Source organism: Mustela lutreola, chromosome 6 (assembly GCF_030435805.1).
Source record: "Mustela lutreola isolate mMusLut2 chromosome 6, mMusLut2.pri, whole genome shotgun sequence".
Lineage (NCBI taxonomy): Eukaryota > Metazoa > Chordata > Mammalia > Carnivora > Mustelidae > Mustela > Mustela lutreola.
Genome location: NC_081295.1, coordinates 91,644,287 through 91,664,762, shown reverse-complemented (window position 1 = coordinate 91,664,762; position 20,476 = coordinate 91,644,287). Strand labels below are relative to the sequence as shown.

At 38.5% G+C, this 20,476-nt stretch overlaps 1 protein-coding gene across 1 annotated transcript in view; it reads right to left on the bottom strand.

Annotated features, from left to right (window-relative positions):
• CDC5L (cell division cycle 5 like) overlaps nucleotides 1–20,476 on the bottom strand; it is a 53,128-nt gene that overhangs the window by 11,567 nt on the left and 21,085 nt on the right. Inside the window, exons 9-14 of the mRNA XM_059178128.1 lie at nucleotides 16,371–16,519; nucleotides 13,987–14,149; nucleotides 12,017–12,181; nucleotides 8,660–8,740; nucleotides 8,088–8,330; nucleotides 4,384–4,581 (exon numbers count right to left, since the gene is read on the bottom strand). Of these exons, the coding sequence (XP_059034111.1) occupies nucleotides 4,384–4,581; nucleotides 8,088–8,330; nucleotides 8,660–8,740; nucleotides 12,017–12,181; nucleotides 13,987–14,149; nucleotides 16,371–16,519 (999 nt within the window). The remainder of the gene's footprint in view (nucleotides 1–4,383; nucleotides 4,582–8,087; nucleotides 8,331–8,659; nucleotides 8,741–12,016; nucleotides 12,182–13,986; nucleotides 14,150–16,370; nucleotides 16,520–20,476) is intronic.

Here is a 20,476-nt window from a genome sequence, read left to right as displayed (position 1 = left end):
GCATTCCAGAGTACTATAAACTTTTCTCCTGTGCCCCATGTCACTCCTCCCCACACACACCCATAAGGGAATATAAACCTGCCGAGTGACTACAACATATAGTCAGTCCCCCACGCAGATCTGCCCAACAACTTGATCCTTACCCTAAGCTTTGACTCTCTAAAGTATTAAAGGTGAATTTTTTCCCATGTAAAAATATCTGACTTTATAACAAAAAATTGCTGAGAAAATATGACCCCATTGTGCAGTCAATTTTGCTGAAATACAACCATTCAGTAAAGGCAAGGATCCTCATAAGAGTTCTACAAATATGCAGAGGAGAAAGATTTAAATGTGTTATCTGTGTTGTTACTTTATTTCCAAGAAGCCGATGTTACATAGTATTTCTTGACTAAGCTGCCTGTGCCAGTAAAATACAGGGAGAAGTATTACTTCTGGACCTAGTTTCCACCTCTAAGGAAAGCCTTTCCATTTTTATAGCTAACATGACAAAATCTACTTTTCAGCCAAACTTCCTCAACACAGCAGTTTAGATACTATTTCAAATACTATTAAATTTAATAGCAGGCCTAAATTCAGACTTCTCTTTTCATTTTTGCACCTACTGGAAATTATTTCACTCAAAATAATTATGCCTTCAGACGATTTCCTATTTCCACTTAAAGTGGAAACAAATTAAAACACTTCAAATTCTATTTGCACTTCCCAAATACAGTAATGAGTCATTTATCTGGCATCATCAGAAAATGAGGTTCTCCACATGGAGCATTTTCCAGATAACTGAAGTCCGCAAGAGCACAGAGCTTGTCTGCTTTGTTCCTGCTGTGTTCCCAGGGGCTAGAACAAGGGCTGGCACAGAGAAGATGCTCAGTAATATTCACTAAACATAGGATGACATCAAGTACTAAAGACCTTTTATTTTTTTACCACCTAATAAAAATTTTCCTAGTATTTCAGCCATCCCTCTTCAAAAAAAAAAAGAAAAAGAAAAAGAAAATAACCCTGAACAAAAATTAAGCATTTTGTTTGTTTGTTTTAATCTGGGACATCACTACAAACAGCAATCACTCTACTCTCCTACCACACACCTACAATACCCTGCAAAGTTATTAAAAAACCATATTTAAATGACCTTAACCTGCTATGCTTCCTAACTTTTCCTTTTCTCATATTAGCTATCATTTCTGTTTGCTGCTGCTGCCTTTACACACATTTGTCTGGCAAGGTTCTAAAATTAAATCTGCCTCCAAAGCAGAATAAAATACATGAACTTGGTTACAATTCTGGTCTTTCCGCTTACTTCTGACCTGTGACTACATTCTGATTCTATGCATTTAACAGACTCCTTACACTACCCACCACATTCTACATAAAATCTGAAATGGTTCTAGTAGTTTTAAACGAATATCTTAAGGGTTTTCATTTAAGTTCTACGTTTCAAATACTAATCATGAGTAATGGCTCAAAGACCAGCTCCGATATAAACCTCAGGGCATATTTTTTAATCCATTTAGGAGACACCAACCACGACAAAGCTGGATTTCATCTTGCTTGATACACTGTGATAGGGCCATAATTTAGATTCACTGTTCCAAAGTTCATGACAGCAAAAATCAAACACACTGGCAGCCATGGTGTATTGTGCTTGCACAGAAAGGCATATCTCCCTGAACCTAAGAGTGGAAAGAATAATTTAAGTATAGCATTTAGTTTATATAATATGACTGGAGTTCCTTCCCCACAACAAACTTTGAATAATGTTTATAATTTAGCAATCAACTGAAATGATGAAAGAATTACCACAATTGAAATAAAATATTTATATATTTCAAACCAGTAGAATTGTGTCTTCAAAAACTAAAATAAGCTAACGCAAACCTAGTTCTGAATTAGGGATGGCTACAAATAAAATGGGGGATTTGTTTATTTGGGTTTTTGAATCTCTTTTCTTCTTTTTAAAGAGTTAATGAACTTTCATTTGAAATAATTGTAGTTTACTAAATTAAAGGATTTGATTACATATTCTTTAAAAGTAACTAGCTGGGTAAACAATAAAGTAAGTTATCCAGAAGTCAAGAAAAGAAAAATTACTTCAGACTGTTTTATGAATATTCTTCCAAAATCACCAATCCTTCAACAAAAATAGTTCAACGGAAGATTTCAGTTCCTGGTACTGAGCTGAACAAAGAGAACCACATGTTTTTAATGGTTGCTCATAAACGACCCAAATAAATCTCCAAAAGAACAGCAGTGGTTCTTTCTGTATTTTTCCCTTCAAAACTCACAAGACCAATTCAACATAAAAATAAAAATTACTGTACTTTATGGCACCACTCACTTTGTGACACATTTATTTGCTGTCATGAAAGTTAGTGCCTCAACAAAGTAAATGAGATTTAGGGAAAAAACTTTTTTTATATCTTAAAGAGCACAAAATGTCCTTACCACTTGAGGCATAAAAAGTTTACCCACCTCCAATGAGAAGCTTTCCAAACTAAGTGAATATACCAAAGTATTTACATATCAGTGTTACAAAGAAGCTTTCCAAATAGCTTTCTAATCAATTATGATGTGACCTTAGATCAGGATTACACTGCTAACTACCATTTATTAAATAAGAAACGAAACTTTCACAACAGAAAATAGAACTTAAAATGTGACCACTGATGTTCTCCTTTCCCTGACTTTAAACTGTGAATTAAAACACAGCACAACAGCACACCCTGCTGGAAGTTAGTATGACAACGGGAGGAACTAGCAGCAACTGGATTGTAAAGATTTCACCCAATATGAGAATTACTTCCAAAAGAAATTACTTTCCCACTAAATGATAAAAGAGGCTCACAGGCATTAACCATCAGGTGCCTATACATGTGGTCTTAAAGTTCTAAAACTTAGAAAATTTTCATATTCAAAGAATGCTTTTTAAGATTCATTTCCTTAGCCCCACACAGCACCAACCACGCCAGGTGATAAGTACTACCATTTTTTATTTTAATCCTAAATAAAAACATTTTCCAAACTGCTTTCTATAAAAAGAAATTGGTGGGCGCCTGGGTGGCTCAGTGGGTTAAGCCGCTGCCTTTGGCTCAGGTCATGATCTCAGGGTCCTGGGATCAAGTCCCACATCGGGCTCTCTGCTCAGCAGGGAGCCTGCTTCCCTCTCTCTCTCTGCCTGCCTCTCTGCCTACTTGTGATCTCTCTCTGTCAAATAAATAAATAAAATCTTAAAAAAATAAAAAAAATTTTTAAATCCTGCAAAAAAAAAAAAAAAAAGAAAGAAAGAAAGAAATTGGTAATCACGTAAGAGGAAACTGAGACCATTTCTGCATGTGATTGCCTGTAGCACCCCTTGCTCCCCCATCCCATCCCGGCCTCAGAAACATCCCTAAAGACCACCATTAAAAATCCACAAGGGGGACGCCTGGGTGGCTCAGCTGGTTAAGCGGCTGCCTCCGGCTCAGGTCATGATCCCAGCGTCCTGGGATCGAGTCCCGCATCGGGCTCCTTGCTCAGCTGGGAGCCTGCTTCTCCCTCTGCCTCTGCCTACCACTCTGCTTGTGCTCACTCTCGCTCCTCTCTCTCTCTGACAAATAACTAAATAAAATCTTAAAAAAAAAAAATCCACAAGGCAGCCTAGTGGTCCATGAACCACAATTTACATGCCATTGGCAAAATGCCTACACAGACTCTGGAATTTAAAACACGCAGACTATACTAAGAAACCATATGCCATGAAACTCCCATCTAGTACATTTCAGTATTTCCTCAGATGTGAAAAAAAATCACAGAAGCCATTGTCTAATCCAGCTTGATGCTCTCTTGTAACAAATTCAAAGGAATTGAAGAATTAACAGAAAGGAACCAAACTTTTATAAATATGCTCCATTGGCTACAGAAGAAAAAAAAAATCTTCTTGGTACCACTGAGCTCCCTCCTTATTCTAGCACTGATGTACACTGTTCTGAGAAGTTAACATTTCTTGTCTCTTGCTCCCACATTTAAAAGGCTCTGTTTGACCTGTGATCAACCTGGAAGGCACTCTTTATTGTAAAGTCCAGCAATTATGAAAACCAACGAAAAGCCAAAGAAGATCAAACACTTCAGTGTAGTTTTCCCTCAAGAACTACAAAAGCAAAGGACACCTGGCTGGCCCAGTCAGAAAAGCATATGACTCTTGATCTCAGGATCGTGAGCTCCAGCTCCACAGTGAGTGCAGAGATTACTAAAACAAATAAACAGACTAAAAAAAAAAAAAAAAAATTGCAAAAGCAATAATCATCTCAGACTTCAGGTCTAGTTTTCTGAAATAGTCTCCAGCAGTATTATTTGATTATTTCAATCAAGGTACACTTTAAATTAGAATTTTAAAAGGATACCAACCTCGAGCCTCTTTTCAAGTGACTCAATCCTGTCCTTTTTGCTAGCTAGGTTGGCCCGCGTGTAGCGGCTCTGCCCAGGAAGATACAAAACTTGACTGTAGCATTCTTCCCACACCTGGTTGTAAGCTTCACTTGAGAGTTCTCCATGGCTCATACCTTGTTTGACCACTTCCATCTCCTGTACCAGAACGTCCTGGGCCTGTGTACAGTAATAATTTCAGTAAGTTTGGGTACCAGAATAACTTGCCATCAAGAGAGAGCTTTATAAGACTAGTTTGTCCTCTTTCTTTGGGTAAAGGCAAGAAGTTATGGTTGACTGGTTGGTTTTATTTTTTCCTGGAAGGGAGGAACAATACCTAAGCAAAATGAACTAAGAAGCCAGTAAGTTGGTGCAGACTGATCTGAAAAGTCAAGCGTCCATGTATCACCAATAACATAAACATCCTTTGCCTACACTCATTGTAATAATAGCCACCATTTCTGGGGTATCTACTATATGCCAGAAACATTTACAGGTTTCACCTACATTATCTCCATATACCACAACCACTTTACAAAGTAGCTGGTATTAACCTAATTTAAAGGTGATAAAACAGGCTCAGAGAGATTAAGCAACTTGTTCAAAAACATTATCACTAGGAAAGGCAAGGCAGACTCATGACCAAGCCAAATGGTGTCTATGCTTGGCTGTGCTCCTTCCACTCTACCAAACCCACCCTACACTTTAGAGTTCACAGGATTGTGAAGGGGAACTAGACATTTCTTTTTATATATGCCTTTTTCTCATCTGATGAAATACCCGACATTGCCAGAGAAGGAGACAAGGGCACAGATCAAAATATAATGGATCACAGACCGGCTTTTACTTACTACTAAAGAAAGTTTAAATGATAGAAAGGGGGAGGGGGGCACCTGGGTGGCTCATTCACTAAGCATCTAACTTCAGCTCAGGTCATGATGCCAGGGATCCTGGGATCAAACCCTGCATCGGGCTTCCGGCTCTGTGGGACACCTGCTTCTCCCTCTCCCACTTCCCCCGCTTGTGTTCCCTTTCTCGCTGTCTCTCTCTCTCAAATAAACAAATAAAATCTTTTAAAAAATAAATAAATAAAGCAAAATAAAACCAATTTCTAACCCAAAGGTAATTCTATGGGGCTGATTTAAAAAAAAAAAAAAAAGATGACAGAATGAGGGGGAAAGAGTGGACAGGCCTGGATACAAATCATAGCTTCCATTGAAGGAGCTGTCTGAACTTAACATCTCTGAACCCATTTCTCATCTGTAAAATGAGGATGTATGTTATTATGATTAAGTGATACAATATACATAAAGAGCCTAGACCAACATCAGACACAATGACTCCATGAGCATACCACATGAACTTTTTCCAGCCCTTTGCTTCATAGCTCAAAACTGACAATTTTTTTGTGCCTTAAAGAAAGCTTCCAATCATTCTAGTACGTCAGAAAATAAGACAGACCAAAATACATAAAATCAAATACAAAAAACTTTAAACAATGGAAATAAAACCTACAAAAGATAAAGACTAGATACTTTAAAATAGTTATCTCTGGGCGCCTGGGTGGCTTCAGTCAGTTAAGCGTCTGCCTTAGGCTTGGATCATGATCCCAGGGTCCTGAAATCAAGTCCCACACTGGGCTCCCTGCTCCATGAGGAGCCTGCCTCCCCTTCTCCCTCTGCTGATCCCCCTGCTTGTGCTTTCTCGCTCTGTCAAATAAATAAAGAAAATCTTTTTAAAAATAAATAAATGAAATAAAACAGTATCTCTGAGGGGAAATAATGAAAACAAACCAATTTTAACATCCTTAATGAAAATCTGACACTTTCATAACAGAAATGGTATTTCACTCCCAAACTGTACTTAATAAAAATTTGCAAATTCAGCTCCGGTAATTATTAGAAAAGAGAGGGCGCCTGAGTGGCTCAGTTGGTTAAGCACCTGCCATCAGCTAAGGTCATGATCCCAGAGTCCCGGGATCGAGTCCGCACGGGGCTCCCTGCTCCATAGGAAATCTGCTTATCCCTCTGACCTTCTCCCCTGTCGTGCTCTCTCTCACTCTCTCTTAAATAAATAAAATCTTTTTTTTTTTTTTTTAAAGATTTATTTATTTATTTGACAGAGAGAGAGATCACAAGTAGGCAGAGAGGCAGGCGGAGAGAGAGAGAGAGGAGGAAGCAAGCTCCCTGCTGAGCAGAGAGCCCGATGCGGGACTCGATCCCAGGACCCTGAGATCATGACCTGAGCTGAAGGCAGCGGCTTAACCCACTGAGCCACCCAGGCACCCTTAAATAAATAAAATCTTAAAAAAAAAAAAAAAATTATTAGAAGAGAGTATGACTAAGTTATCTGAAGAATATGCTAAGTAAACAGCTGCTACAGATTCTGGAACACAGAGAAATATAAATACATACATAAAATATAAAAGAATATTCAAACTACTCTGTAATGGTTTCAAATAATCCGAAAGCACTACCTACAATTATTATTTTCCAAAAATTTTATTAGAATATACGCCCACAGAGCGTATATTCTACTGGGCAAAAATAGGTCATGATAATAATTATCTAGCATAATAATACATGATCTGTATTTCAGGTTTCCAAACATACAGTAAATTCCTAAATCCCATCTCCCCCTATTTTCACTCTAAAAAGAGGAGACTGTTCAAGTATGGAGTTCAGAGTGTAATTCCCAACCTCAGTCCGATGATTAAATGTGCTTGTCACAAGCACAGGCCCTCAACAGATGTCAGTTTCCCATCGCACTTACTAAAAAAGAGTAAATGAGACTCACTCAGAAGTCAGGGACAAACTTTTTAAATATAAATCTAAACCCTCGTTTTCTCATTTTCTAAAAATCCTTAAATAAACATGTATTACTTTTGCAACAAGAAAAACAGAAAGTAAGAAAAAGGCAGAGCGAAAGCACAGGAGAGAAGATAGAAAAAAGATATCTTATGGGTTTTCTCCCAAGTGCACAATAGCCCTTACCAATCAACAGGTCTGTCACTGCCCCTTCAGGGCTAAGGCCTACAGAAAAAAAGAGTAAAGCTAAGTCTGCTTTCAACTATGGCACCAACTGTATTTTCTCATACCATGGAACAGATTTCTATTCACAATCACAGCTGTTCCCTCTGTCAAAGCAGATATAATCAAATGCATATGGAGGAAGAGGCAGGACAGACTTCATACAAGAAAACGTTTCTGTATTTACTTATCCAAAAGGATAGTGGGAAATCCTGAGGGGGGAATAAATTCAGTAAACAGTATTTCCTTTCTGTAACTGGTGATTAGGTGAAAGGAACATTTTGAATATATGCTTGCTTTTCATATTAATCTAAATAAATGAGGTTTAAGTATTAAAGGTATTTAATTCTATTCAGAAGTAGCAGAGTTAAACACAGGAAATGGCAATTGCAGCAACTATCCATCAGACATAGGCCCATGAAACAAAAACACCTTGCCACCTAAGCCAGTGATCACCTGAAGAAGCTCTGTCACAGAAGGGGAAGGGGGAGTGGTCAAGTATGTCTTCTTCCTAACATTTAAGATGAACATTTATCTCTTAATCACATAATTCATTTATGACTATCAGCAAGAGAAAATAAGCTCACTCTCGTCCATGATACACAGTTACTTAATAAATACTTGAATCAAGACCGAAATATTCCTACTCAATCATACCTTTTTCAGCTCTTCTTTGGAGAATTTTTCGTAAGGGTTATGTTCCAGATAGGCAATGTGTTCTGAATTATTAGTACCAAATCCTACAGTTTTTCCTTTTTTATTTCCAGATGGTTCATAAGGGTGATGTAGAAGGTCATAATGAAGCATTGTAATCATTTCTTTTTTGATTAGTTCTTCACTTTTTTGTAAATCTGTTAGAGGTGGTTCTACATTTAGAGGTCTTAGAATGGTTTCATTCACCTAAAATTTTAAAACAAGTACAATCACCAAACATATCACTGCAATAGTGATGCTATTACTTGTTCTAGCATGAATTAAAGAGCAGTTTTACATTTTTAAAAGAAACTCTTTTTGTACCAAAAGAAACTTTTTCTAGGTTTCTTTTATTCTAACTCTTCTAAACTCTTATTTGTACCAGTGAAACATTTTAGAGATTAAATCTGGGAACTGCTTTACTATATTCCAGAAAGTAGATAAAATTATGGTTTCACAGACTTTATGAATGATAATAAAAACATCAATCATAGAAGAAACTTAAAACTTCCTAAGCCAGAAATTCTAACACTTACTTCTGATGGTCTTGGCAGATCTTTCTGAACAGCTTTGTGCATTCGTTTCATTTCCTTTACACGCTCTGCTTCTCGTATAGCCTTAAAAAATTATTGTTATATCCATTATTACAGCTATGCAGTATTTGCCGCATTTCAATAAAGCTGAAAACACTTTAATCTGTAAGAACATGTATGCTCAAGAGCTAATGCTATAGAAATCTGTGGAAGTTTGTAGAAAGACAATACAAGGCAACAGAAATCAGTCTATTCATTCTCTCATTACAATACAAATTAAGAACTGCCAACAGCTACTAGAGCATTCTCCAAGCTTACATGGCTCCATCCATCAGATAGTCATTCTTTTCTTGTTTAAATTGGAATCCTAATAAAAATCCTAGAAAAAAAAAAATCCTAGAAAAGAGCACAGACAGTAATGTCCCTAACATCAGCTGTAGCAATGTTTTCTAGATATGCCTCCTAAGGCAAGGAAAAAGAAGCAAAAATAAACTGTGGGAGTTACATCAAAATTTAAAAGCTTCTGCACACTGAAGGAAATGATCAATAAAACTAATAGGCGACCTATTGAATGGGAGAAGATATCTGCAAATGACAAAACCCAAAAAGGGTTAGTATCCAAAATATATAAAGAACTTACACAACTTGACACCAAAATACAAATGATTCAATTAAAACATGGGCAGACGACACTTCTGTAAGATGACATCCAGATGGCTAATGGACACATGAAAAGATGCTCAACATCTCTCACCATCAGGGCAATGCAAATCAAAAGTACTATGAGATAGGGGCGCCTGGGTGGCTCAGTGGGTTAAAGCCTCTGCCTTAGGCTCAGGTCATGATCACAGGGTCTGGGGATCGAGCCCCGCATCGGGCTCTCTGCTCAGCAGTGAGCCTGCTTCCCCCTCCCTCTCTCTATTTGTAATCTCTGTCTGTCAAATAAATAAATAAAATCCTTAAAAAAAAAAAAAGAAAGAAAGAAAAGTACTATGAGATAGGGGCACCTAGCTGGCTCAGTCTGTAGAGCATCTGACTCTTGCTTTCAGGGTTGTGACTTCAAGCCCCACACTAGGTATGGAGCCTACTTAAAAAAAATTTTTTTGAAAAGCTACAATGAACTATCATCTCACACCTGTCAGAAAGGCTAAAATCAAAAACACAAGAAATAAGTGTTAGCAAGGATGTGGAGAAAAAGGAACCCTTCTGTACTGTTAGCGGGAAGCAAACTGGTACAGCCACTCAGGTAAACAGTATGGGAAGTTCCTCAAAAAGTTAAAAATAGAACTGCACTATGATCCAGCAATCACGTTTCTGGGCATTTACACACAAAAAAACATAAATACATTAACTCAAAGGCATACATGCACTCTTTTTTTTTTTTTTTTTTAAAGATTTTGTTTATTTGACAGAGAGAGATCACAAGTAGGCAGAGAAGCAGGAAGAGAGAGAGAGAGAGAGAGGAGGAGGAGGAAGCAGGCTCCCTGCTGAGCAGAGAGCCCGATGCGGGACTCGATCCCAGGATCCTGAGACCATGACCTGAGCCGAAGGCAACGGCTTAACCCACTGAGCCACCCAGGCGCCCCCATACATGCACTCTTATGTTTAGAGCAGCATTATTTACAATAGCCAAATTAGAGAAGGAGCTATCCATGGACAGATGAATGGATAAAGATGTGGCATGTCTGTGTGTATATACATATCTGTATGTGTGTGTGTGCATGTGTATATGGATAAATAAGACATAATACACACCCACACACTACAGTGGAGTATTATTCGGTCTTTAGCCATAAAAAAGAATGAAATCTTGCCATCGGTAATAACATGGGTGGAGCTAGAGAGTATTATGCTAAGTGAAGTAAGTTGGTCAGAGAAAGACAAATACCCCATGATTTCACTTGTATATGGAACTTAAGAAATAAAACAAGCAAAAGGGAAAAAAAAGATAAAGAGAAAGAGAAACCAAGAAACAAACTCTTAACTACAGAGAACAAAGTGATGGTTATCAGAAGGCAGGTGGGTGGGGGGTGGGTAAAATAGGTAACAGGGATGAAGGAGGGCACTTGTCATGATGAGCACTGGGTGTTATATGAAAGTGTTGAATCATGACATTACACACCTGAAATTAATATTACACTGTATGTTAACTATACGGGAATTGAAATAAAATTTAAAAATAAAAATAAATTGGAATCCTAAACTTAGAAAGGACTCTCAGTTGTTCCTCTTGCAATACAACCCTCACTTCCACCCCAAAAGTTACTGATTTTTAATTTTAAAAGCCCAGCCATTGAACGTACTGTTTCCTGATTCTCAAATCATGAATAATTTGAGTTAATACATTAGAATTTCACAGCATTTCAAAGAGTAAATATACAGCAAAGTAACTAAAAGAGCTAAACACAAAAAGTACTACCCTGTATCACCCACTGAAAAGCACATTCATGTGATTTTTTTTTTAATGTGATTTCTAAAATATATTTGTATTGATGCTATTCACACTTCAGTACCATAAAATTACTCAATTTCTAAAATTATCCTGACATGGACTGCAGCAAGAATTCCCAAAATGACCTCAGTGTGAGTTCAAGATTCACCACTTTCCAAACATGAAAGCTGGGAAAGTTAATTAACCTGAGCTTATTTCCTTACTTCTAAAATGAAGTTAATACCCATCCCATTTACATCACCAGGCTGGTATGTGCAATGAGTAAGTAACTAACGATAAGATGTATCAGTACAAGATGTTACTAATATTATTTCCACACACTCTAAATTTCCCTCTCCATCCCCGCTTGTACACTCTCTGAATAAAAAATTAAAATCTTTAAAAAAAAAAAGACTGTGTATTTTAAAGAGGTATAATAAATTTGATATGAGATATTTAAATTATTATATAAATACACATACACATACATACACATTTTAAAAACACCTATTAAGGGGCGCCTGGGTGGCTCAGTGGTTGAGCCGCTGCCTTCGGCTCAGGTCATGATCTCAGGGTCCTGGGATCGAGTCCCGCATCGGGCTCTCTGCTCAGCAGGGAGCCTGCTTCCTCCTCTCTCTCTCTGCCTGCCTCTCTGCCTACTTGTGATTTCTCTCTGTCAAATAAATAAATAAAATCTTTAAAAAAAAAAAAAAAAAAAAAAACACCTACTAAAATATTCTCAGTGTAGTATTAATTACATGACTGTATTATTAATGACAGTAAATAATTTACTTCAGGGCAATCTTTTTAAATATTGAAAAAACTTTTTTTCAAGTAGGGATCTTGAAACATTTAACAACCATTCTTCACTCTCTCAGACACTGACACACTCAGCAACTTCATACTTCCTTCCAAGCACGATCACCTACCTGCTTGCGTGCGTCCACATCGGCAGCATCTTCTATGTAAGTATCATCTACTTCACGGTCTTCCAGCTCCTTCTCAGCATTTTCTGGCAGAACAATTTCGAAGTCATTCTTAGGGGCAGGAAGGCCCAACAACCCTAAACGGAGATGTTCTCGAGATTCTCTTTCCTATAGAAAAAAATTGGTCCTTCTCAATTCACACACATTAAGAATTCAACCAATATTCTCTAAGAGTTCCTGAAAAAGAATTAGCCTATTTCAATTCTAGAAAAATGATCCCTAACTTCAAAGCTGAGACAAGTTTTTTGCCTGATTCCTATCTCACTTTCTTCTCTAAATTAAGATTAAAAACTCTGATTTTTGACCAATACAATTACTCTGGATATTCTACAGAAGGTTTGGGCATTACCTCTGTAGGGGCAGAAAAATCCTTTCAGATTTCCATTTAAGGAAAACATTTCTGACACTGAAATATAACAGCAAATGGAAAGAAGTTGTTCAAAAGTCAATCTGTCCTTGGACTAATAAAACCTAATCTGAAAAGATAACTTGAATTTTTGTGTGTGTTTATTTTTAATAGAATTATCACAGGGTACCTGGCTGGCTCAGTCAGTAGAGCATGTAACTCTTGATCCCGGGGTTTTGAGTTCAAACCCCATGTTGGGCAGAGTTTACTTAAAAACAAATGGAAGGAAGGAAGGAGAGGGGGAAAGAGGGAGAGAGAGAGAAAGAAAGGAAAGGAGGAAGCAATTACTAGATCATATAATGGCCAAAGAAAACAGTCTACATTTCCCCAGAGAAACGCCCTGGTACCCAAAGTTTTCCCCAGTACATCCCTGGCTTACCTTTCCAGTGTCATTCCCCCAGCTGCATTACATGTATGGTAGGTGTGAGGACCTGATGAGCTGCTATGTCCAAAATATGCTCCATGCTTACTCATATCATAGCCTCCATCTGAGATAGCCCCCAATCTACTGAGCATACCTCCTCAACGAAGGCTTTCCAAGTGCCCACCCAGCAAATGTGGTAATTTCTATCTTTGGCCACCCTAAGTATGTTGGTTTTACTCAGAGAGCTTATTCTGTTCTTATGTTATAACTATTTTCAGACTTGGTTTAGTATGCCAATCTCGCCAAAGTATAAACTCCCTTAAGACAAAGGACATCTTTACTCAACCTCAGATCCTTTCAAGTCTCCAGATCAGTGCTTTACACACATTACATTCTTCATTTGTTATCATTTAGCCATTCACAGCTGACATTAGTTGGTATCAACTTGGGCATCAAAAAAAATTCTAAACTAACCAAATCTATACATGAAGTTAGAATTAAATTTGTAAAATGAAAATAGACCAATGAAGTTGGAACTCATTAAAAGGAAACTCACAATGATTTTCTGTGGCATCACATAAAAGGATTCATAGTGACATAATAAAAGCAATAACAAGGGCAGAAATAAAACTGTGGCTTTTATAATTAGCTGTCTAGATCAGTTTGCAAAATACACAAAGGAAAACTTCACTAAGATAAGCAATAAACATCAACTTATCTTTGAGATCTAGACTGTTCTTCCAAAAATATAGAGCAAACAGAGGAATCATAGGTTCAATAGGTTCAAAACCTAATTTATGAGATTTTCCAAACTCAAATTTTATTTTACAGGAATAGAATAAAAAAGTATCATTCAAGAAAGTAAACTATTTAGTCATTAAACGACAAAAAATAAAACAGTATGAGATACAAGGAGCATTCCTATCAGTGTAATCAATATTCACAAACATATTACGAATAAGTAGGCTTATGAAACCAAAAGGATCTCCTCCTCAAGTCCTCCAATCGTTCTTTTCTGGCATCCTCAGGTGTAGTTTCTTAAGGTGTATGCAATATGCACCAACAAGGGGAAATATTTTAATACGGCACTCATGAGACAGAACAGTTTTTTTAAAAAAGTATTAAAAGGGAATTGACATGTACCATCTGCTTCACATAAGAGGGGTCACTGTAGTCTGCCATTCCATCCTCAGGATTAATGTTTAACTTGTCTCGAAGAGGCGTTCTACCAGGGGTGGAGTTAATAACTGGTTTGGGAGTTGTCCCACTGCGGGGAGTCAATCCTTCAGATCCATGAGATGGAGTCCTAGAAAGGCAGAAATTCCAATTAACAGAAGTGCCAGTTTTATCTGGATCATGCTTTCAAATGTTTTTTTTGTTTTGTTTTGTTTTTTAGAATTTTTACTTATTTATTTGACAGACAGAGATCACAAGTAGGCAGAAAGGCAGGCAGAGAGAGGAAGGGAAGCAGGCTCCCCGCCGAGGAGAGAGCCCGACGTGGGGCTCGATCCCAGGACCCCGAGATCATGACCTGAGCCGAAGGCAGCGGCTTAACCCACTGAGCCACCCAGGTGCCCCTCAAATGTTTTTAACATCAACTATTTTATGTGAAAATAATGTGAAAGCATGAAAGAAACAAAGATCACAGATATTTTGTCTCCTTACCTGGTTTTAAGTTAGCTCTCTAAGTTAAAATACAGGTTTAATTCTAGCAGCTTAATATGTACACATCATCTTTTCACTTCAATGACTTCAAGTTACATTTGACACTCTCTTGCCCTGCTGAACTAGGCCCACCAAACATTATTTCAACCTTTCCGTGGCACACTGCAGGGTGGCTAAGAACATGGAGGTCAGCCACCAAGCTCTAACACCTCCAGGAAACTCTTTTTGAGTTCAGAGTCTTCATCTTATCATCTGCCCTCACCACCAGGGTCTGTTGGCTAGAGCACCACTATCACGGGTGTACATGACAGTTCCTCCCTTTACATTTTGTTTGGAAACCAAATACCAGGCCTATATATGAGTGAGGACAGAGATTCTCTTAGGTATAAAGTCCACAGACTCTGCAACTTATATTTTAATTGATCAAGGTCTTTCATTGTTTTGTTGTTATTGTTGCTTATTTCCTGTACCTTGGCTCGGCTGCAGACAAGTGGCACTGCCAGACAGGTGTTCCCAAAGGTGAGGTGGGGTATTATAATGGGACACAGTCCCTGTCCCAAAGGGGCTTATAGTCTAGTTGAGACAAGACATACATGGAAAAAGAGGGATTAGGCTCTCCTACAAGCCTTCCAAAAGTGTTAAATATCATTTAAGGATTTGGCTGCCGATGTTTCTCAATCCTGCTGTCAGGTACAGCTCTAACAGTTTGAGATGCTTCCTATACCAAACAACCAGGAGGAGGACCTACCCTAACACTGAAAATTAAAAGTAAAGCCCAAAGATTTCCAACCTTAAAAGCTCAAAGTTCATTTTAATATGACTCACTTCTACAGCATTTTTATCTTAAAATACAGTAACTTGGGACCCCTGGGTGGCTCAGTGGGTTAAGCCTCTGCCTTCGGCTCAGGTCGTGAACTCAGAGTCCTGGATCGAGCCCCACATCGGGCTCTCTGCTCAGCAAGGAGCCTGCTGCTTCTCCCTCTCCTTTTCTCTCTCTCTCTGCCTACTTGTGATCTCTCTGTCAAATAAATAAATAAAATCTTTAAAAAAAAAACAACTAACTTAAAACAAAAATTATAAACAAAGACTGACTTTGACCTCTAGTTAATAATATGCACAAGACAGTGGTAGAAGTGAAAGGCACAGAAACCTGCAACTTACTTTGAAATGCATTTAAAAATTGGGTGGACTTACAGACAGATATATGATAAAGCAAACAGAGTAAGATGTTAACAACTGCAGAATCTAGGTGGGAAGTAATATACTCTTTCCAACCTCTCTGAATGTTAGAAATTTTCATAATAAAGTGCTGGGAGAAAAGCAGTAGTAATATACAGATAAAGGACTACAATTTTCATAAAATTCAACAAATGATCATGAAGAGTGGACTCACTCGTCCTTTTCTTTTTTTTTTTTTTTAAATATTTTATTTTTTTATTTGACAGACAGAGATCACAAGTGGGTAGAGAGGCAGGCAGAGAGGGAGGAGGAAGCAGGATCCCCGCTGAGCAGAGAGCCTGATGAGGAGCTCAATCCCAGGACCCTGAGATCATGACCTGAGCCAAAGGCAGAAGCTTAACCCACTGAGCCACCCAGGTGCCCTCATTCGTCCCTTTCAATCAGATAAAATGACTTCAGAAACAAGGTGACAGCATCAGAAACTCTGAAATAAAAAATAAGTTCCAGATAGTTTTAACCAATTCCTGGATATTATTATGTTATTTACTACTATGAGTGAGAAGAAACCAAAAAGGCAGGTTAAACACTTATTTCCATTCTCCATCAACATCTAAAGCAAACACGCCCAACCCTTGGATTCCAGTTTTCCTAAAACAGGAAAAAAAACAATTTACTCACAGTACCTGAATGGGGTAGAAAGAACTGTGTTTGGGGTCTGTACAACCTGCCGCTGTGGCGTCACACCTGAGAAGTCACTCTCGTGCAAAGGCGTGTTAAGTCCACCTTTTAATGGGGTGTCCACATTGGTCAGAGCCATGAGATTCTGAGCTTCCTGATAAACAAGAAGGTAAAGAAATGTGTTTTAACAGTTCAGGCAGGATAGCAGAATCCTCTCGTCTGGTCCCATGACATGAATCTCAAAGGAGACAGAATTCTTATACCTTATCTTAACGAACACCAAGAGAGAAAATGAACTTCAGGCCATGGCAGAATTCAATATCTCCATTCCTCTGTCAGTCTAACACAGCACATCAAAGGTTTTGGAATGAAGTTTAAAATGTCAAGAAATGTTTTGAAATGAAATTATCATAACCCAAAAGCTTTATTACCCATCCCAAATCTCTTTACAATCATAAAGAATTAAGAATTCAAATTTCCCAATGTGATCCAAGGCTAAGTGTCAGAACACCCAGATTTTTTTTTTTTAGAGAGAGTGAGAGACAGAGCGCATGAACACAGGAGCATGCATACACGTGTGAGCAGGGGAGGTGGGTAAGGGCAAAGGAAGGGAGAAAGAATCTCAGGCTCCACACTCCACACAGAGCCCAACCCAGGACTGAACCTCATGACCCTGAGATCATAACCTGAGCCAAAATCAAGAATGAGATGCTTAACTGACTGAGCCACCAGGCATCCCCAGAATACCCAGATTTTAGTCTGGCTTTATTATGAACTCTACTCAGTCTTCATTAGCCCCTGAGTCTCAGTTTCTTCTACTGAGAAGTTAAGATACCAATAACTGGCCTATCCACTTCCTGCAAAAAAACTCTTGAGAGCAGGTTCCTTTCTGAAGTCTTGCTGTTCTCTTTAGGCAAGTCTGACAATGCTCTTTAGCCCCCCTACCACAACTCTACACACACTACAATCACTGCACCTACAATCTCCTCATCCCCAACTCCAGCCCTGTGAGAGACTACATTTTTCAAGATAGTCACAGCCATATCTCTCATCTCCTGTGCTCTTCTTGTGATCCAACCTTGATATGCCTCCCATCAAGAGGCAGGATCTATGTCCCCTCCTTTTGAATCCAGGTAGCCTTGTGAATTAACTGTAACTAACAAAATGCAACAAAGTGACACTACTGGACTTCCAAGGCAGGGTAAGCAAAAAACACAACTTTCTAGCACACTCTACAACACCCCCACTGGAGCCTAGAGGCACCATGGGAGAAGTTCAACTATTCTGAGGCCATATGCTGAAAGAAAGCCCAAGCCACAGAGAGGCCACATGTAGATTTACTCCCCATTCCCAGGTGAGGACCCAACCCACAGCCAGCATCAACTACCAGACACAGAAAGATGATTCAAGCCCCTATGTGTCAAGACACCCCCAAATGTTGAGTCTTCTTAGCTGAGGCCCTAGACATCACAGAACAGAGATAAGCCATTTTTGTTTTTTTAACATTTTATTTATTTATTTGACACAAAGAGAGAGATCCCAAGTAGGCAGAGAGGCAGGCAGAGAGAGAGGGGGAAGCAGGCTCCCTGCTGAGCAGAGAGCCCAAAATGGGGCTCAATCCCAGGACCCTGAGATCACAACCTGAGCAGAAGGCAGAGGCCCAACCGTCTGAGCCACCCAGGTGCCCCAAGATAAGCCATCTTTCTGTGCCCTATCCAAATTCCTGACCAGCAAAGACCATTAGCACAATGAAATGTTTTAAGCCAGTAAGTTTTGATGCAAAATGAAGATAACAAGAGACAGGCTTATTCCATTACTCTGTTGGTTCATATTCATGGAAAAAAACATGAATTTCACATTATCAAGGCCCTGTGTGTGTTCTTTTTGCTCGTCCAAATAAAAAACACTTTTCCTCAACTAGGCTCTCAAAAGGCTAGCCAGCTTTATACCTCTGGGAAGGAGATTGGAAGCCACTTCTCTCAGGAACCTAACCCAAAACTAAAGATGTAGAAATACTGACATCAAGAATTTGCCAATGATGGGCACCTGGGTAACTCAGTAGGTTGGGCATCCAACTCTTGATTTCGGCTCAGGCGATGATCTCAGGGTCTCATGATCTCAGGGTCATGAGACTAACCCCAGATCAGGTTTCACACTCAGCAGGAAATCTGCTTGAGATTCTCTCCCTCTCCCTTTGTTCCTCCCCCTGTGCATGTGAGCTCTCTCTAAAACAAATAAACACATCTTTAAAAAAAAGAAAAGAACAGATTTTGCCAATGAAACTCCACTAGCCAGTTCAGCCTGGAATCAAGAAGGCCTTACCCATACCCAAGGAGCTTCTAGTCTACTTTTAATTGTCATGCCTTAACCCTTAGATATAGGCAGAGAGCTAAAGATGAAAAGATATTTGAGAAAACATCTAATATGAAAAACAGAGACCAAAGAAACTTAAATACTATTCAAGGAAAAGAAAACTTACAAAAACAAAATCATCATTAATAGCCTCAAAGTAAGAAAACAAAATATTCATTAAATAAAGAGCTCTCAGAAACTAAAATGTGATAATAAAAATTCAAAACCTGAACAAAGATAAAATTCAGAAAATCTCCTAACAATAAACCAAAAAGTCCATTAAAACAGAAAACCAGAGAGGAATAAGAAAATTTAAGGTTCATAAAAAGGGAAATACCAAAGAAAGGAGGGAACAAAAATTTTCAAAATAATGTCCCAGAATCAAAGGCCATGAATGAAAAGATGCACCAAGTACCTAGTACAGTGACTGAAAACAGACCCACACCAAGAAATATGCATGTGAAAAAGAGATGATCATATAAGCTTCCAGAGGAAGAGAAAAAGCGGATCGCTATTAACAACCTAAGTGACACAGGTGCTCAAAAGCTATAATAAAAGCCCAGAAGTTGCAGGAGCACAGCCTTCAAAACTGTAAATAAAAACCACTTCAATCTGGGAGTGCCTGGTTGACTCAATCAGTGGAGCACGTAGCTCTTGATCTCAGGGTCATGAGTTCAAGCCCCACACTGGGTATAGAGCTTACTTTAAAAGGGGGGAAAAAAGAAAAAAGATTTTAATTTGGAATTCTACACCCAGTTATACTATCAATCAGTTAAGAGGATAGAACATAATTTATAGATATGCAAGGTCTTAAAAATTCCATCTGCCATGAAACCATCCTCAGAAAGTTACTAAAGGAAATGCTTCACTAACAAGGGCATAAACCAAGAAAACCAAAGGCATAGGAGCCAGGGAAGAGGCGATCCAACAGACTTTCTAGGGTGCCAGGAAATCAAGAGAATAAGCTGTTAACAAGATCTAAAGAGTAATCAGTCCAGAATAGAACATTCAGAAATTCTGGGAAAGACTTCTTCAAAAAGCTAAGAATATCTAAATTTGTTCAGATTATAGGAAATTTACAGAGATAGTATCAAGTCTAGAGTTGAATTCCTGCTAAGTAATCAAAAAACTCAGCATCTGAATAAGCATTAACTCAAAGAAAAACTAATAATGTATAATAATTATTAGCAGTATAGTAATTTTAGGCACTTCATAGGTTCAGTAACAAACTTGGGTTTACACAGTCATAAAGTAAACTATGATACAGAGCTAACCAAAATTATGATGTAACCATAATGAAATATGAAGGCATGGAAAAAGAGTGCATATGCATGGTAGAGGAAGAGGGCGTGAGAGCCAAATGTTCAAATTCCCAAGTGGAAATATGGCTAGAACTAAAAATAAGTCAGTAAATTGTAAGTGTCCTAGTAGTAAGACGGTAAAAACCAATAGCTGCAACTGGTGCCTCTAGAGAGCAAACAACGAGGAACACAACCTTTCCTCTTTGTAAGTTTATAGAACTATCTGACACCAAATGAAGACCTTAAAGTTATATTTCTGGGGGCACCTGGGTGGCACAGTTAGGCATCCGACTTTTGATTTCAGCCCAGGTCATGATCTCAGGGTCGTGGGATCAAGTCCTGCATCAGGCTCAGGATTCTCTCTCTCTCTCTCTCTCCCTCTCCCTCTGCCCCTCCACATACCCCACCTGCCTGCACTCACTGTCTAAAAAATGAATGAATGAATGAATGAATAAATA